Raw genomic sequence first — 20404 nt, 5'->3', positions numbered from 1 at the left:
AGTATAGAAGTGAAACTGGTGACAAGTACAAGTTAACGCGCTTCGCTCTCCTCCATTAACTGCAGATAACAGGCCATCAAACGTGATACCACTGTGCTGCCTGCCAGCTCAAGTCCCCAAAAAGCACAGTCATTTCCCTTAGGTCCTACCTGTTACCAAGTCCTGCAGAGCAGATGGTTACTGCAGGCACAAGAGAGACAACTTTTAGCCCAAGTAACCTTTTTTGCCTCATTACTGTATGCTATTTTCAGTGACTTCTTTTGTAATGACACTCAAGGGAGGGAATCATACTGCGGCTAGGTGAAATGTTTTGTTCATTAGCCTCAATGAAAATCAAGATTTTCATTCATAAAACATACATTATGGACCATTAGAAATATATCCTTAAGGATTCTGTAAAAGAGGCCCCTGCTAGTGCTTGTATTGCATGTTTGAGATAGATAGTTTAGTTTTGGAAACATGGTTCCATTACCACTGAGAAAAGCATATGTGGAACTTGAATTGGAGGGGGGGAGGGGTTGTTTTATTTATTAGAAACACTTCCAAAAATAAACTATCTTGAACATGGAATACAGGCACTAGCAGGGGCCTCTTTTACAGAATCCTTAGGGAAATATTTCCCTTTTTCAAGAGCCACAATTAGTATACTAAATAAAGATTTTTGACATAGCCCCGTGCTGGAGTGACTATGGTACATGTTTGAGATAGGTTATTTTGAAGGTATGGTGCAATTGTGGATGAAAAAGGAGACAGATGTTTATTTTAGGTTATTTATTTTCTCTATTGGAAACACTTCTATCTCGAACATGTACCATAGTCACTCTGTTAAGGTGCTAAGGTGGCTCTTCAATAGGGGAAATAAATCCCCAGCAGTTTTTGTAAAAGAGCCCCCAGCTAGAGAATGTTTTGCATGTTCGAGATATAGTTTATTTTTGGAAGTGTTGCTCCGCTGCCCCTATTTAATAGCCTTGTTGGAGCAAAAGAACAACAGTGGTGTTGCAGGTATTATCAATAAAATACCACTGTTGCTAACAGTGCTGAAAAATTAGAAAGCATATGAGCAGCCCAAGCAGAAGCAATCTAGAAAAAATTGTTTATTAAGGAGAAGACCGTAGTCTAATAGTTGTCCAACTGGTCAAAACAGTGCCTACAAGAAACAGTCTTACTCCTATTTTACTAAATTTGAATAGACCTGTAAAATATCATCATCACATGCATTCACAAGAAAGACTAAATTGCATCTTCCTCTGAGTGGAGATACCTACTTAAAACACAGTTCCTTTTCAAAAATTGTCAAAAGTGAAGTGCAGCTTACCTATTTTACGAGTTACCTTCTCAAAATAAAACACTTCTGTTTACTGGGGTAATCACCGCTTTCAACGAAGACGTGCTACATGTACCTGACCTCCCTTTCCCTACACGGCTTCGCATCTGCAGGCACGTTCTGCAGTTAGGTAAGAAGCGGTCCGTCTGGCTTCGTAGACAGTCAAGGCATTGGACATGGCAATCCAGCGAGGGCTGACAGGAGCGCTGCCGTCTTCTCACTCCTGCGACTGTTTCACAAGGCGGAAGGCTTCTAGGAACTCGTTGAAGTCGATGTTTCCATCCTTATTGAAATCAATGCTGCGAACTAAGTCATTGATGCCGTCGTCCGTGAGTTCAATGTTCATATGGGAGCTGAACAGCTTCCAGGTTTGGTGAAATTCCTCAAAGGAGATGAGACCTGGGAGGGGAGAAAGGCGCATCAGCACAAGGCCAGCGTGTGCACTACCGCCAGCCAGCCAGCAAGCCCCTGGCTCATCGTGCAAGCAGCAGCCCCTGCTCAGGTTCAACTTCTCAGCCCATCCCCACTGGTTGCGGACCCTAAGGGAAAGAAATCACTCATCATCTACTTTTAAAGTGCTGCAACTAAATTTCCTAGTGTGGAGAGCGCTGGATAATATACAACTTAAAACTGAGGAGCAGCAAAGGGCATAACATCATTTGGGAGAACAGTGAAAGGCAAAGACAACCGTATTTTCTTTCCCAAAGTAGTTTGGTGGGGTGACTGCTCATTATCAGGTAACATTCAAATCCCAACAGCATTACCGTGGTGCTCTCATCTCCATTTTTTTCTATTAAATTCCTCCAGAACAACTAATTACAACTCTTTGCCCTGGCTGTGCATGTTCCTTTGAAATGCCTCATGTTTGTGGAAACATGCAATGACATTTCAGAAGCCCTTGAGACAGTAACCCTGATCTAGGGAGGAGCAAGACCCAGGCCTTAAACCATTACATAAAAATGCATTAGTATATAATAAAGGGAGCCATGAAGTAGAATAGATCAGAACACGTCAACCGAACCCCCCCCATATGCCCCCCCTTACCTGAATGATCTCTGTCTATGATCCTGAATATGGTCTCCAAGTTGGATCTGTTTCGATAAATGACTTCCAGCAAGCCCGACTGGATGTGCTGAAAGAGAATGTGGTCACGCTCCTTCTCTAGCTCCTACCTACCACCGTAGAGCTCTGTGCTGTCGCTGGACACTTACTGCAGACCTTCCCATAAACAGAAGCATCTGCTGCTGTCAAGACTCATTCCACAGTTAACACCCGAGGTGCTCAGGGATGAGTTTGCCAGCAATGCACTTTTGCATCATGCATGCATTATGGAACAGGTTTGTGATGACTGACCCCTCTGCACATCTCGGCATTACAGTGCATTGTCAGCCTGTCAGTTCCAAACAGACCATTTTTCCTGGTTAATATGGGAGACAGTGATTTGGACTATGATTTTTAACCACTGCAGATTTGTTTTTGCTGACTGTAACTAGGAAGCTGCGAGTCAAAGAAAGGAATCTAGTTTTCCAGTTTAAAAGCCTGAATCCAAATCCAGGCTTCTATTTCACAGGCTGCATCCATTTCTATAATGGTCCAAACACCTCTGGACTGCTCAAATTCACACAAGTTTTTCCACTGATTCCAGTATGTTTTTGGATCATACAGGAACCATCTGTTCTCCTAAGCTTTCCTGCCACACTTGGTCCCATGCCCTGGGAATCTTGTGAGCTGCTCTGCATCGTGCTTTGACAGAAGGGGGAGCACACCACCCCTTACCTCTTGGCTCTGCTGCTCCATAGCCAAATCCTCGAGCCAGGATTTGTACTCCAGCATGCCATCTGCCATGCTGTGTGCCAGCTGCGGTCGCAGCATTCGCCATGGCAATCCCAGACGCAAGACAGATTCCACTGCTGTTGCCCAGTTGCTCAGCGTGATCCTTCCTGCAAGGAAAAGGGAGACCCCTGGAGATCTCCGAGGGACGGGAGGCTGAAAGCACTTTAAGACGACTGGCACATTGCTTTTTCAGTGCCACCACTTGCTATACCACTGTCCCTTTTAGGGACAAACAAAACTCTCTAGGGCCTCTGCTCCCTGCTTAGCTGGTAGGATGATGGGATGGCAACACAGCAAATTCATTTAACACCCCTCCCTATCATCAAAGTAAAAAGCTGAAAACACAGTACACATACCAGTTTAGCAGGCCGCTGGCAGCAACAGCCAGGGTCCCAGGTTGTCATGCTTCATTTGTCCATGGCACACCTGAGTGCTTTGCAGAGGAACAAGCCCTACACAGCTGTACAGAGGACATCAGCCTGCAGCAGTCACTGCAGGGCACAAGCGCTTGCTGCTCCCCCCAACCTGCAGGAAGTTCTTTATCACCACAGTAAATCAGGGCAGTGGGGTTGCAAACCTCCCAACACCAAGGAAGAGCAAGAGGATACTAACTTCGGATTTTTTCATTGTAAGCCTGTAGCCTAAGGCCAAGCCTGCTCTGCAGATTGTTGCCTTCACAACTGGGCTAGTAGTTTCTCAGTGACCGAGGAACCTGGAAAAGCCCCTACTTTAACAGCTGCTGTATCAGCTAAATTGGACTTTTGCAACCTACTTTGCTGCGAGGGAAGGGATACACATAAGAACGCAGTTCAGCTGAGTGCTCTTTCCCCCTCATGGACAGATCTTAGAAGCATGTCTAGGTCACTGCACAAGCAGAGCACTCCTGGCAGGTGCAGAAGCAGCCCAGGAATTACAAACTCACAGCTCCCTCCTTAAGGCTCTGACAGAGGCAGCTACTGCTGAGGGCATCGGCTCCCTTGCTTTCTGCTTGTTACCGGTTTTAGACGCTGTGGCTGACGGGGCTCAAGAGACCACGCAGCCCTTCCCCTGAGAGAGATGTGATTGACATGTTCCAGGCTACCTTCTCCAGTGCTTTATCAATAATCCTGTTCAAAGGTTTTCCTAGTACTGAGTCTAAACTGATAAAAAATAAGCTGATTGCCTCTTGCTTTTCCTCCTGACACCTTCCTCATTATAATGCCACTCTGACGCTTTAATAGGTTCCTAATAGAGACACTGAATAGCAGCAAACAGGACCAAGGCTTTGACCAGGTCTGACACAGCCTCCTCGTGATAGAGCAGCGGACAGTTCCGTGAGGAGCCTCCCAACCAGCCACGCACCCAACTTACCCTCTCCAACCCTGTACCATCAGGGAATTGACTTGAGTGTGACTTGGCTCACATTTACCTGTACCATCCTTATCATAGGCCTTGAATGCACTGATGAGGGCTGACGTGTGAGCAAAGAGCTTTTCCCGCAAGGCTCGAAAAGCTGACTCCTCTACTCGGCTGATTCTGGAGGATGCAGAAAGACAGAGAAGCGCATAAGGGTTCACCACAAACTGCAAGAGTCACCACACCTTCCCATTCCTCTGGCCTTTCCCCAGATTGCCTGGACCCTCACACAACAACCCTGCGCTGCTATGCTGAATCGCACTGCTTGCAACAAGTCGCTGCGTGCTCGGAGCAGAATTCCCCGCAGTCAATGCAGGGCATCCCTGGCACAGCGTAAAACCCCTCACCCTTGCGTGTACAAGTTGCTAGCAATCAGCTCAGGCCCAGGGAGGAACACTGCATCCCAGCTAACTTCCGCAGTTGGTGTTTAGCCATATTTGTTTCACTTCTACAATACCAGTCGCAGAGGCTTTTAATAGCTGTACAACTTGTGAAGTGATGAAGTGGAAAGGAACTTCAACAAAGATCAAAAGCGAAAACTTTACATTGAAAAGAGAAGCTGGAAAACAACAGACTAACAAACAGCCCTCTTCTGATCTGGCAACACTCCCTCCCCACCCCCTGAACCTCCCTCAGAAATGTTTACAAAGCTTGAATCCTCCTTTAGGGCTATTACATATCCCTAAGAAGCAACCTTTAGTAAATCAAGCTGTGAAAGTTCAGCTCTGGAGCCAAACTTTCTCAAAGCTCCCAAAGTTTTCCCTTTGGGAGTTTGACTTGAATTCGTCAGCAGTCAAAAGCTGAGCAGCTGGAAAGCCTTGCCTTTGGGTCATGGTGAGAGTATGGGCTGTCTTGTTCGCTTGGTACTGAACAAAATGGGGGACCAGGTCCGGCCCCAGCTTCACATAGGCTCCCCTGTTGCTGCCAATCTCATAATAGTTTGAGGCTGAAAAAATGGTCAGAACCTAACCCCAAAAAAGGACAGGCATTTACAGTCAGTATATATACATCCTGTATACATATATACATATACCAGTGAAAACAATACAATCAATCCCATCTGCAGTCAACAGACTGTGAAAGCAACATGTTTTATGTTGAAAAGGAAGAGCAAGGTGGCAGCTGGGCTGGAAGTCTTAGAGGTGTGAGCTCCTTGTGAGCAAGCACTGACCTCGTGCAGATCTGGCCCCACACTGGGCTTCTGCTATTTCACAATACTCTCCCCACAAACTTCTACTCTCCTTGGCACTGGATGGAGTCAGAGGTACCTCTGTTGAAGTCACTGAGGCTACTCTGAATCTTCTGAGACAAAACTTTGCTGCATCAGCTTAGTAACACCCTTTTATAGTTCATCTTCAGGAACGGCTGCTTTAAGTGAGGGCAACAGCACAAATGGCTTCAGATCTTTTCACAGCTACAGTGCACAGAAACATGCCTTGCCTGCACAACAGATGCCCCCAGTAGTATGGGTGGCTTCAAAGTGTCCTGACCTAAGAGCTCAGCTGGGAGCACATTTCAGTAACTCCCAATAAGGCTGTTCAAGGATTTTGTACATACTTAATAAAACCCCACTGGAAAAACACAGAGCTAAGAAGAACCACCACAGAAACCCCATCCTGGCAGAATGGAAATCCAAGTATCCTTAACGCTGTCCTCCTCACCAACCTTCCGGCTGTGACAAAACTCGTAGCCCTCTTGCTTGCACTCGTGGGAGCGAATAAGAAACTGCAAACTGTACTTCTCGAGGATCTTCTTTGTCACGTCAGGCCCAAAGTAGCAGCCACCACCTCGCACTGTATTTTCTCTGCAGCCCTCCTGAGGCATGGGGTCACTCCAGAGAATGTCTAAAATCTGAAAGGATCAGAAAGGTCCACTGCCAGATGTGTATCGCATCACTGTGGCACAGGAGCAGCCATCACCCATCAACATTTACCAAGCAAATACAGAAGTGGACCGCAGGGAAACAGAGATGCCTCCCACCCCACTGTGCAGGGCTGTCACAGACTTGAGCCCTCACTGAGGTGACAATGCTGTTGGCCTTGAGCTACAGGTACATCCAGAGCATCTGTGGGGAGGGGGGTAGCCATAAATCAGGCCTGAAACAAACTTTCCCTTTGCTCCCTCTAGATTTCAAAGAGCCTTTCCTGTCCTCCTCCAGCCCAAAACACAGGTCCCAGAGCAAGAACCCCTGGCAGATCCTAGGGCCAAGAGTGTGCTCACCGTTAAACTGCTTTGTTCTCTGGCCAGGACGTGCAGCAGCCTCCAGTAACAGAAGTGCTGACTCAGTAACCACTATTTGGATTAAAGTAATCTCTTTAACCCTGACCTCAATATGCAGCTTTACACCGATAAGGTGTGCAATGCGTCAGGATATCATATGTAACGTGAGGTAGGGAACGGCTCTTGCACAGCTCACAGAAGAGGTTTACAAACAAACTAGTCTAACAGAAACGGGAAACTGAGTTCCCAGGCTCTGACCTCCCTAGCAGTTTCCTTGTAGGAATTGGCTAAAAATGCAAACTCCATCATGATCATGACTCCTTCATCAGCAAATGACAAGCTCATTAATTAGCTACATAGCTGACTGCAGATACACCATGTACTCAGTAAGCGATATAACCACTGGGCTCTACAGTCAGTCTTGTTTAATATTTCTCTACCTTACTGAGCACCAAGAAAACCTGTAACCCCACTTGACGCCTGAGCGGCAGGTTTTGGGACAAAGCCCTGAGCTCAGAAAGTACAAAGACTGGTGAAGAGGCTGACTCGCGAGGGTAGGAAAAAAGTGCCAGCAGAACAGGAGCTAGCACTAGTCTCACACACAGCCAGAGCTCACACTGCCACAGGTCCCACCAGGCAGGGCCTGGCCATGCTACCAAAGCTGTGCTCACTGCAGGAAGTCTCGGGTTGATGGGCAAGAGCACAGTGCCCAGTTAACAGTATGTCAAGCCCTGCTCTGCTGGGTGCACACAGCTCAGGGGACCTGGCTCCTTGAACCGCTCCCAAAGCACAGCTGCTCCCCTTGGCATGAGGGAATCCATCAGGGCCACAGAGACACAGCTCTCACACTAGAAACCAACTGCTGTAGCCAAGGGAAGGAGGATCTGATACGAAAGAGTGAACACCTACTGCCCAACATCGTAACCTGCGCTGGCACCAGCATGAGCAACCCAGTTCAGCTTTGCCTACACTGGCTCGTATGGGTGCTCGGACAGGCTACAGCTTCCTTGTTCTCCTATGTGACTCATGGGCCCAGCTCTTCGGTTGCTAGGGAACTGTACCACAGGATGAGCTAGATGTAGCGCAAGTATCTAACAAAACATCCCCAGGGAGCAGAGATCATATGCTCACGCAGGACAGCTCCTTCCTGACCATTCACCATTGAACGACCAACACCAGGCTGTCCGGGAGAGCAGAGCGGGAAGTACAAAACAGTACAAACCCCATTAGCAATCCCATTGGCACTCAAAGCTGACTTGCTCCTTAAGTCCATGTTACAGGGCAGCAAAATCCCCTGAGCAGAGAGAACAAGGCTGCAGGAAGCACCCACAGCTCACCAAGCCCAGGGCCCCCTTAAACTACTCACCTGCTTCCACTCCTCTTGGCGAGTCCAGCACGGCGCATTCAAGTCAGTCATGGAGACAAAGCTGGAGTAGGTGAGCTCCTCGTCCTCCGACTCGCTGTCCACCAACTGGCGGCACCGCTCGATTTGCTCCTGCACCATCTGCCGGACCCACTTGGAGAACTCGAGCCTGTTGGTCATGCTGGGAGCCTGGGCCGGCTGGGGTTGCGGGGATGGACTACTTGCTGCGTCATGCTCTGCTGCAGAGGCATCTGCTTTGCTCTCCCCGATTATTTCCTGTATTTCCACATTTCTATTTGACTCCTTTCTTTTCTTCCCTCTCAATACAGAAATAAACTGAAAGAGGTAAGAGAGAAAAGTGAGCTGGTCACACAGCTTGGAAGCCTGGAACTCCAACTCTAACATCCTTTCATGGGCATCTGTCAAGTCAGCCAGGTCCATGAGTCTCAATTCCCATCCCTGCCATCAAATGCTGATTAATTGTGCAAGGTTACTAGAGCAGCCCTCTCAGATGTACCATTCTTGTTTTAGAACTGGGGTCCCACATCCCTCCTGACCACAGATCATCTTTTCTTCATTGATTTCATGCTGCTCAGACATTTCACAAAAGGTAGATCACATGGATTTAGTCTGCAGTGGGAACCAGGCAACAGAACGAGGGAGAGATTAATGCTTGTCATTCCAGAAGTGAACGCAGAAAGTTTTAGCTGATTAGAAAACCTTAGGAGGACTTGAGCACACAGAGAAATTCCACAGCTGCTCTAAGGACAGCGAGACTCTAAGAACAGAGAGACTCTTATCCCAAGGGAAGTAGTATTTCTCAACTGAAAAAACGAGGCAGAGACAAGTTAAACAACTTGTCATAATCCCTCTGGAAATCCAAGAAAGAACCCAGGCTAAGGGGCTATGGGACAAAGTCCCGTCTTTACTGTGATTTTCACCGTCAGCACCAGCACATCCATTTAGCCATGCTGTAACCCACCACTGCCCTAGCTACGAGCCTTACATCTTCCAGAAGACAGGAATGCTTCTTCCCTTTACACTTTCTGTATACACACTATTAAATCAAAGCTATCCACTCCAAGCCTGTATCCAAACACACTCTGGCTAATAAGAACTCCTTTCATTTGCCTTGTCTCCAGCCAAGTTGACATGAAGAAAAATACTCCCCCCCAAAACAGATCGGCAAGACGCACTTTCGTGTCTTGCAGTGTCTAGGAAAGAAAACCTACTTTGTGCCTTTGAATTTTCTCAAGCATGTCCAGGTCAGTGGTATCAGAGATGCCCCCGTGTACAATCAGGACTTTCTGATCAATGAGGGTGGCCAAGGGTAGCCAGCAGAAGACATTCTGTATCATCTTCAAGATTTTCCTTCCATGCACCTAGGAGGACAGGGCAGAAAGGAAAAAATGAAGCACCAAGCCTTCAAAGTCCATGTCCCACGTGGTGGAGGAAGAGACGCAAGTGTATGCCTACCTTGTATTTCTGCATGACTTCCTTGGTGAAACCATAGCTAAAGAAACAACAGAAAGGAGGTTTAGCGGGATTTTGCAGTGGCACCCTGACACTGCAATCAGTCCCGCACTGAACCCATACCGTAAGTTGACCATGTGGTCCTCATGGTTCCCACGGTTCAGATGAACCTCATTTGGATAGACCAAGAGGAAGGTAAAGAGGACAATCAGGATCTCAAGGGACTGTTTGCCTCTATCTACGAAGTCCCCATTGAACACGTAGGACTTAGAAGGGGAAGGAAGGCCATTCTGTGAAGGCAAGAAACAGGTGAATGTTACAAGAGAGGTCTCCCCACGGTACTGCCCCAAACACATGGAGTTCTGGATTGCAACAACGCCTATCTACATATACCTCCCCTCTCAGTCCTGCCCCAGCTTATGCTATATGATAGATCCTGACCAGTTTTTTTACCCTGTAGGCTTGCAGTGGCAAAGGCACTGATAAAGGAAAACTGGCATCCAGTGCCCCTGGTATTAGCACTTACCACAAAGCATCCATTGGCACTTCTCAAACGTACATTAACATGACAATGGCTCTAACGTCGTAAAAGCCAGCAAGGGAATAAGCTTCAGCTTTGTGAAGCACTTTAAAACCAGTCAAACTGAACTGGAGAATTAAACTTCAGGTGCCCAATCCTGCAACATACTTCTCAGCGTGACCCATGTGATACCTCACAAGGTCAGGCCAGCCTCCCTCTCACCAAATACGATGCCTACCTTATAAAATATGAGGAACAAGTCATCCAGCTGGCCATGCAAGTCTCCTAACAGGAATAAAAATACAAGTCGCAATATGTTTAGCCACCTCACTGGTAATTAACATAGCAGTAAAGACCTTTAACTTAAAAAGACACTCATAAAATAACTTCCTATAAAGTATCTCCTCTATAAATTAATGACCACTGAAATGCTTTGGGAAGTTCAAGGTCCAAGTTTCCTTACACTGAGGCAATGTACCCAGAGGAAAAAGTCATGAAGTAAAGGCTTGAGCTGAAGCCTGGGAAGAACAACAAAAAACCTACATCAACTTCAAAAGACTTAATTAAAAGCTTAGTCCTCTTCTCTCTCCTGTTCAATGTAGGGCAAGATGGCACAAGAAACTGTTTGACCTTGATCATTAAATGGGAGAAGGGTTTGCATAGAAAATGGTCAATAATCAAACTAAAACCTCATTTAACATGATACTGGAAAGAGGTTTCTTTCCTGGAAGCTGGCTACACACAAAAGTTCTGGGCAAATTAGATATTTTTTTAATTGGATATTTTGGGGATATTGGATATTTTTGGATATTATCTCAAAGTTTAAATGGAGTAGGAAAAGAATGGAGTAGGAAAACAATGCTGAAAAACTTTGTTTCTTCAAATGTGCTCGACAGGATGACTTACTGTGAGACTTACTGTGAGACTTACTCCCTCCAACGTTCAGGTTAGTCTGGGCTGCCTCTCAGCATAAAGCATGTTTTACACAAGGATGGACTGCATTTGTGTTTCACATTCAGTACAGCACGGTGCCCACGCTACCATTTTACATCGTTTGTACCCCTCAGCAGAACCCCTTCCACCTGACCGTTTCCTCCCAGAGCCCGCACAGTGCCCTCCCACCCAGACTCACCACACACGGTGACCTCCTCACTGTAGCAGGTGGAGACATGACTGATGTTTGGCAACTGCTTGAGGTGCTTCCTGGTCTCGTGCAGAAGGTTTAAGACATAGCGAGCATGAAGCTGCTACTAGGAGAAAGCGAAGGAATTAGAGCAGGAAATTAGTGACTGCTGAGCAGCCACATGGCTCTGTCTGCACAGGCCCCAAGGACTCACAGACGTCACCACGATAGCCTGGATGGCAAAATGAGTGGGCTTCAAGAGCATGCATGCTCAGTGGGAACAGCAGAATGAACGTGAGTGATCCTGAGTGTTTGTTATAACTTTTCACTATTCTCCCAATTTTAAGTAAAACTCTCTGTACTGCAACTGCAAGTCCAGGCTTTGACAGAGAACTGGGCCCACATGTCACTCACTGTGACAGTCAGCACTGACCTACAGGCTTACAAACAAGACAAGACAAATAATAGGCAACTGCACCACAGAAAAGACTTGCCCAAAGCAGCCCAGCCTTGGCCAATGGCACAGCTAGCAACAGGGCCCAAAACCCCTAGCATAACCTCCTGCCCCAGCATAGTCAAAGCTCTATCTCTGGGCAACACCACCCGTAGAGCAGCAGAAATTCCACCTTGATATCAAACATAAGCAGCTAATCCTCTAGATCTTTCTTAACCTTCTCCACATTAAGCCAGGTTCTGAGCTGCAGTGTGTCCTAGAGAAACACATGCACTCGAAGCCAAGGAGAAGGCATTTGATATTAGTCAAGACACTAGAGACCTTTGTTTTGGAACTGTTTCTTGTCTTATTTGGGGAAGAGATGTTTTGCAGCACTTTGAGAGATGGAATCAGAGTGCTACAGTTGTATGAGGACCTGCCTTGTTAACCCTGCTGGATTGCAATGTATTTTTTGATGACATCATCATCAAAAAATCCACAATTTTAGACTTTTATTTCACATTTAAAATAGAATTTTTTTTTCCCCACAATTCAAAGTTACATGGAACAAAACATAATTTTGATGAGTTTTTTCTGTTTTGGCCATCCTATACATTTTTACAAATTGAGTCATTACAACAAGTAATGGCAAAAGGATATTTGAACATGGACTATTGTGCTTTTTTTCCTTTTAAAGTGAAATTCAGGTTCAGGTATGTACTCATAGGTACAGACCTATGAGAAGTTTGCAGTTTTGTCAGAACCCCATTTTCAGAAAGAAAAAAAAAGCTTCCATTGCAGAGGGAAATACCTATCAGATCATTTCTGTTCTGCTTTGCTTAATAGCCAGCCAGCTGTGCATACTCCAGCCCATTTAGTTTGTTAGGAAACCTAACAACAAATTATCTATCGCATACCCCAGCAGATATTCACTTAATACTTGTTTCATGAAATCCCTGCCCTCCTCTGCAGCAAGGGAAAATATATATCCTCTTCAAAACTTCTATCAGATCATTTGAAAGAGAGAACATGAAGTCAACTTTCAATTTGCCATCAACACACACACAGTGAAGGCCAAATTCTAGTACTAAATTCCAGTAGATAAAGTTTTCAAGTGAGCCACCCTCACTGACTGTAGCCAAAAGATTTCACATACATCACTGAAAAGCACATTGAGTCCATCACCTTCTGAAGGTAACAGTCTAAAAATCATCCACTTGACATTCTTGGTGCAGGGAGGGGGCCCACCCTATATTCCTCCTCTTCTTTCTCCTCCTAACGTGTCCCGCAGTAGGGAGAAGGGGGAAGTGTGGTTACTTTTGGGATCCTTACTTGTTTCCGTTTGAAAGCTTCCAGCAAGGCGGTTGCATGGTCAGGAAGGAGTGGGAAGGAGAGATGGGGTCCAGTGTAGGAGTCTGGCACCTCCATGGATTCATAGTCACAGTATTTTTCCAGCTCCGCTTCTTTGAAGCTTTCCCCGCTTACGAACATGCGACTGATGAAATCTCCTGGATGGCAGATCGGTTGGTTGGTTGTTGTTTTTTTCAAAAAGAGAAAGAGACAAGAAAAAGTTGATTTGGTTCAATACGCCATTCTAGTAATTTGCTAAAGAAAAGCTGTTTGCTTAGGCTAGAGCTCACGTGCAATAGCACCAGTGGAGGCTAGCTCCTAGTTTGACACTGTTGCAGCATTTGCAGCAGGCAAAAGGCTGTAGGGACTAGATTCAGCCGAAGGTCAGTGTGCCGTATGTGAAGCGGTGCTGGCAGTTACAGTAGTTTCTGCAACACTTGGGCAGAGCCAGATGGAAGCTGGCTGTCATGGTTAAGTGAAATTTCATTTACAATAACATGTAAAAGCAAACAGCATAACAAGGAACTGTCTCCTATGTCATACTCCATTTCTAATACTCCTGCCTCTACATTCCCAGTGTTGCACAAAATTTGTATAAAGACATATGATTTTTTTACTACTGTAACACCTTGGAGCCCGCCTCAAGGAGCAGGACACTGCTGTGCTATGCTCTGTATGGACACTGAACAAAAAACGCCCCTTGTTCCACAGAGCTTTGCTGTAAAATATGTTGGGTGGTGGTGAAAAAAAGAGAGGCAGCTTGAAACGAAGGAACAAGCACTTCAGCAGGTTCAGGTCAGCAGTGTAAATAGTTAATACCCATATGTTTCCATCAGATTTCAGAATGACCTTCATTAGGAAGTTCACAGCATTAAGAACTAACGTAAAATGCTGTCTGCAGACTCAGGAAGATACTGTATTGGTTCCCACTGCATTTTTCCCACCGCAATCATGAATGAGAGACTCAGTATAAAAAAGCAGATAATCAGCAAGCATGATTCTCTAAAGATGGATTCTCTGGTTTCAGAAACAGGCTTTGCAGAACCCTGGTTACTGGGGATTATTGAAAAAAGGCAGATTTCTGCTATTGCTCTTACAAAACATACCGAGCTTTTATTCTCCCTTCCAGTTCCTAAGGAGGTAGAATTGCTCCACATCCTTCACATGGCTCTGACAGTCTGCAGATAATTCACTCCCTATCTGAATTTGAGAAGGCTGAGAGGAGATCTTATCAATGTGTACAAGTATGTGAAGGGAGGGTGTCGAGAGGATGGGACCAGACTCTTTTCAGTGGTGCCGAGCGACAGGACGCGAGGCAATGGGCACAAACTGAAACACAGACACTTCCATCTTAACATGAGGAAAAACTTTTTCACTGTGAGGGTGACAGAGCACTGGAACAGGATGCCCAGAGAGGTGGTGGAGTCTCCTTCTCTGGAGATATTCAAAACGCGCCTGGATGCAATCCTGTGCAATGTGCTCTAGGTGACCCTGCTTGAGCAGGGGGGTTGGACTAGATGATCTCCAGAGGTCCCTTCCAACCTCAGTGATTCTGTGAATTCCTGACAGCCCCGTTCGTTAGCAACACCTAGGGAGGGCCCCTTGGGCTCCTTAGCCAGCCTGAAGGGCCGGCAGAGAGCCGCGAATCAAGACAGGGTGCAACTTTCTGCGCTGCAGGTGCCATATCTACAAACGGCATGTGGAAGCTTACGTTCTTTACTGCTGCTTGGCGTGAAGTGATCCATGAGGTAACTGAAGAAGTTGTGAAGCTGCAAGAAGAGGGAGACAGAGAGAGAGATAAAATAAAACAAACCAAGTAGGCTTCCCTTTCATGTTCCAACTCTCAGAAAAGGGCTATGGTATTAAATGCTCTTTGTGCCTTTATTTCATGATTTATTGCTTGTGGGTTCATCATGCACAAGCAGACAGGAAAGCAAGAGGCAAAAAAGGAGACAGGGCTTGAGTTACAACACAGTCCTTGGCCCACAGAAGCACTTAGGGGATTCCCAGCCTGTACCCAGAAACAAGTGAGTCAGTGGCACAGAAGCTACCTTCCCCTTTGAGAATCCAAAGAAGTGGCCCTGTCTACCAGAATGGCAAACAACGGCAGGCTGGTAACGCTCTCCCCAGAGGCAACAGAGAACAGACTCCAAAAGGCGGAGAACTGCTCGTTAAAAAAAAAACGAAAAATAGCCCACACCCTCTCTGAATTTAAAACAAAGTTGTGAAATTCTCGACACATGGAGATTACTCAGCTTCCCTAATACATGATCACTTTGCTCGCCAGACTACTCCATTACTTTATTCCCACCCATGGCGGGCACTGGGATCTGTCTTGACTCTTAGCTCCTTTACAGCAGCAGTCTATGGAGGCCATCAGAGGCCAATTTCTTTTGCTATGTAAGTTGCACAGCATCCTAAAAGATACGTCTACACCTTGCACTCCCAGACAGAAAGAAGCCCCCTGCTTCTGCCTTAGAAAGTAGTTTGCCATTGGCTAGCTTCAGCACACAGAGACTGCTTCCAGACACAAAGCTAGGAATTAAACTCGGCCACTACTAAAACTGCACAGAGAGGAAGTTTTTCCCACATACTCTTTTCTCTGGCACCTTACCTTGATCTGATCCTGCTCGCAGGCATACTCAATGGATTGAAATATTCTCCAGGTGCACCGTCGGCGCATTTCCAGCCGAGCAACGTAGCGCCGATACCACCTTTGGATCAAGATGGCTGCTTTGAAAGCTAGGACACAAAAACAGAAACAACATGCTGAGCTGCAATTGCTGCACCAGTTGAGGGGCTCCCCCCTGTCCCTTTCCTGACCCTGAAAATTAAAGAGGGACCTTTCTCTTTTAGGAGCAAGTTTTCAGGAAAAGTGTTCTGAAGCCTAAATATTGAAGAGATCAGAACACCCACTTCTCTTTACCATGCTCTAAGAAGCAAACTGACCTTGCCAGACCAGAGACCTCCAAAGTGCTTCTAACCATCACTGCCAGCTCCTCAGTACCAGTGTTACTTAACAACAACTTTTTAGTGCCTACAGGTCCAACCATATTCTTTATTATGAATAGACAATTTCATCACTTTCTCTCTACCTTCATCATTATCATGTCCACCTTACAGCCTATGTACTGGTGCTTCAGGAAACAAGAGATTTGACTGAAGCCATGCAAGGAGTCAGGTGAAAACCAGACACTGAGTCCCCTTCCAGAGCCTTAAAAATATGGGCTTTGTCTAACTTCCTTTAACCCAAATGAATACAGGACCTGAGTTACCAAAGTTCTGGACGAACTTCAGAAGAGATCTGTTCTGGCATAAATGTTAACATCACACTGTCTTGGAGTAAAATAAAGACAAAATAAACACACACACTGAAAAGAGGAAAGTGGATCTTTGGCCACTTAGTGACGCAGAAGGAACGAAACACCGGGAATTCCCAGGTCCCTGGTCATTGTTCAATCCACAGCCAGCACTGGCACCAGACTCTTCCCTCCAAATGATGGTCATTTGCCCTGCTGTTTAAAACCTAACCATCCCTCTGCGTTTCCCCAGTTCTGGGGGTTTTCATTAGAAGATTATTTCAGATGGCATGTGTGCATATTTAAAGCAAAGTGCACTGATGCAGGTTCCCTCTTCCTTTTTCACATTCTGCCACAGAACTGTATGCACCTCTATAAACTCTTCTATCCTCCTTAGCTGGTCTTGACCCAGTTTGAACTGCCTAGTTGCTTTAGATCACCTTGCCAGCCAGCTCTGCTACTTGACAGCTTTCTTTTCCTTTTGTTTTGTGTCCCTTTCCGGTTCATTTCTGGAACACCTCTCCAGAGCCTTAAGTTTAAAACATTTTCTGACAATGCTTCTCTGTGTCATCTTCAACTGAGGCAGGGACAACTGCTCTGTCTACTGTAGGCTGGCCCCAAAATCAAATGCATAGTAAAGAGTTAGAGTTAGTCCTGCTGCAGAAGTTTGTATTGCCCTGGTAGAGACTGGCATCTGGTTTGTGAGAGATCACTGCTGTGTCCACCAAAGCAGGGAGAGCAACAGGATATGTGGGGTGAAAAAGTTTGATAAAAAAGAAGGAAAAAAAAACCACTGAAAGCTGCTGAGTGCTCGCAGAAGACAAAGAGATCGCTTTAGTTCAATTAGCTTGTATTACGTAACATAAACCACCCCCCCCCCCCATACTTCAGCAGGAAACATTACTTGACCTTTACCTAGAAGAGATATCCTGATGGCTTAGGCACTGAAACTAGTAATCCTTCTAAATTATGTTAGCATAACATGGCTAGGAGCTGCAGCTGTTTTACCTATATCTAGTTAGAGGCAGCCGGTACTCCCAAGAGCTCACGCTCTAAATGGGCAGAGCATGGAAAGGGAAGAGCTACTGCTGTTTTGCAGATGAGGAACTGAGCACCAGTGAAGTCGTAGGTAAGAAGGTAAGACTCAGTTAGTCTTAATTTAAGAACAGTATGAATAACTTATGTTACCCTTGGCCTGGGCCTTGTACCCTCACGTGAGTGTGCTTTCTGATCTGCTGGGCCATGGAAAAATGAAAAAGGCTGATTTTTCTTTCTGCAGTTTGGCACTTCTGACGTTGCCTCCTCAACCCACCAGTAAAACAGACCCAACACTAGCTGCCTTACTTCTTGTATAGTAATTTGGCTGAGACATAACCAAAATCACAGTAATAATCAGTCCCTAAAAGAAACAGCTTCTAAACACGTTGCATCCCTTAATAATCAACATAATGTCCAATTACTTCAGTAGGACTCGCCACGTTCTTCAACTGAATCCCAAGCGGAAGTTTATAGTTTTACCTCCACATACACCAATGAAAACCAGACCCTTTGAAATGTTAAATCTATGAAAGATTCATTATCAAGTGCAGTGAGTACATATGTCACCATCCACACCATTTCAAGCTTCAGATGGGCAAGCCATTATTTTCTTATGCTACTTTTACACAAACTGAATCTGCAACTGGAAAAGCCAGGTATTCTAATTTACCAGCTTACCTGGGTGAGTTGCATCTGGCATTTGTACTAGGTTAGGAAAAAAATAAAATAAAAAAGGAAGAAAAACAGATTTATCCACATACTATGAGGATCCAAGCAGTAATCTGAATCATACATCATTGTATAAGCCACTGAAAGCATGCCAAAGTGGCAGCACTTTGAGTAAAATATGCCTATTCATGCTAACAATATTGTTCAGAAAACACAAATCAGTTGTGAATAAATATTGCCTTTTTTTCTGAAATAACTGATAATCAAATCAGTTGCCTAAAAGAGGGCATCCCAGGACTATCCTTCCAGGTCTATTGCATGGAAAAGTGCCAGCACAGTAAGATTCCCAGAGAAGGGCACTGCAGAAATACAGGCAGATAGCTAGAGGATGATTTTAACAACAGCTTAATCAAATTGGAAAGCCTATTCTAAGATCTTCTGTTTTGAACTATGTTAAAATCTAATGAGAGAAAATACAGGCTAAGGAGCATTTTTTGGTATGCTTTAACCTGACATAAGCAGCCCAAGTTCTACCCAATATTCAGATTTAATTAAATAAGATGTAACTAATTAAGTTGCACTTCTACGCAGGCAAATGGCAACCCTTACACCAGGCATACATTCTGCCATGCCTCCGTGTGCACCGTCAGCGCCCCACAGCTTTCACAAGACAGTTACAGGCCCCACAGCCCACAGAGGCAGCTGATGCCCTGGCAGCTCAGCCCTGCTGCCTCACTCTGTCAGCTGATACCAGCTGAGGGTCTGGCCTGCTGCCGAGCAACTCCACATCTGCAGATCACCACATCTAAATGATTTTGAAAGGATCACAGAAATTCACAGAGATTTTACAGCCATGAGAAATTTTTGATAAGGTATCAGACCTAATGCATAGTCTCAAACATAGAACTAGTTCTACGTTATGTTTTGTTTGTTATGGACAAGCTCTTGCATAGTATCTGTCACAAAATAGTCCTGAACTTGCTGGGAAAGTCCTTGGTTCTCTGGTGCTATAGGCAGTAGACAAACTCGGACTTATTTAAAGAACAGGTGGAGTTTTTCAACAAACAAAAGTTACAAATGAATAATGCTGAGTCATAACAGTATCCCCACTCTCTTAATTTCTAAATATAATTAATGTTTTTGCTTTCAAGGCAATTGCAAACAGTTTGTACCATACTGCTGTACTGCCAATGCAGCTGACTGAAGGAAACAACAAAGTTATGTTTACTTTTTTACACTTCCTTATGTGTAAAGTTTCACTCATAAGCACCCTTTGTACCGCAGCAGACCAGAGTACACATGCACAGAACTGATATTATCATAAGGAGAGTTTCATAAAAATGAATCATTACACATCTTGGAGAACTCATGAACAAGTCTATCTTCTGAGCAGAGATAAGGATGTTGTACTGACATATTAAAAAAAAACAAACACGTTTCTTGTCTTTTCAGCTTTTCTTAGCCACAGTATCTTACCTTCTTTAGAACCAGCTTTTTTCTGGCTTTGCTAATGCTGCTGCTTTACCAAACCTGCACCCCTAAAACAGGCTTTAAATATGAAGTCCACCAAAAGCATTAGGGTGATATCATCTCACTGTCAGAACACGAGGTAATAACACACATACATTAGTTAGCAATTGATTAATTCATCTGGTGTCAGTTCCAACAGACTTGCTTTTTGCTGCTTCATTTCCGGTCAGGTTTTGACTGCTTTTAATCTCGCCCTAGTCTAAATAGCTGTTATTTTCTCAAGCCTAGTATTGATTTTCAGCATGAAAGCTGAGATTCCTCTTCATAGGATATTTGAAGACATAACCATGCCTCAATACTATCAAGAAAACCAGGTCATTCAGAAAAGAAATATATCCACCACAGCCTTCCAACGGGATGTGCATGAGCAGACAGGAAAAGATTACATTTCAAAGAATCACTCACCATTTTCAGACTTCTGCAGGGAGTGCTTGACATTGGCATTTACAGAACTACCACCAGATCCCATGTTCTCCAGCCAATACTCCCAGAGCGCTGCAGACTGAACCAGTATCACCAAAACCATGCAAGGGATGCAGGAGAGAGCATTCAGTCAGAATCAAACCAGCTGCAACGTGTCCCACAGTGCTGGGGGTCTATAATGAAACATATTAACACTTTCTAAGATCAGCAAGCAGATGGCCTGTCTTGTGCCCAAGTACATCTACTACTGCCAGGTTTTTCCCTACTTTGTGGCCTTCTAGACTATCTGATAGGGCAATTTCTGTCTTACTCTTCCAAATTTCAAGTCAGCTATGAGAATAATTACAGCACCTTTGCTAGTTACATAAAAATATCAGAGATTACATGTTTAGGTACTGTAGTTGTACAGTA

The 20404-nt window shown here is 45.1% G+C and overlaps 1 protein-coding gene across 1 annotated transcript; it reads right to left on the bottom strand.

Moving 5' to 3' along the window:
* Window positions 1–1115: 1115 nt before the first annotated feature.
* Window positions 1116–20146, bottom strand: PPEF2 (protein phosphatase with EF-hand domain 2). Its single transcript, XM_067297509.1, is given in 16 exon segments — window positions 1116–1723; window positions 2369–2456; window positions 3101–3264; window positions 4566–4672; window positions 5375–5517; window positions 6218–6403; window positions 8139–8471; window positions 9368–9517; window positions 9612–9700; window positions 9703–9898; window positions 10367–10413; window positions 11261–11375; window positions 13017–13192; window positions 14746–14803; window positions 15649–15776; window positions 19976–20146. Coding segments are annotated over 16 exon segments (2283 nt in total). The 5' UTR covers window positions 20097–20146; the 3' UTR covers window positions 1116–1541.
* Window positions 20147–20404: the final 258 nt, after the last annotated feature.

The sequence above is a fragment of the Apteryx mantelli genome, chromosome 5, assembly GCF_036417845.1.
Source record: "Apteryx mantelli isolate bAptMan1 chromosome 5, bAptMan1.hap1, whole genome shotgun sequence".
In the NCBI taxonomy this organism is placed as follows: Eukaryota; Metazoa; Chordata; class Aves; order Apterygiformes; family Apterygidae; genus Apteryx; species Apteryx mantelli.
The sequence above is the reverse complement of the archived record's forward strand: the minus strand, read 5'-3'. Positions and strand labels throughout refer to the sequence as shown.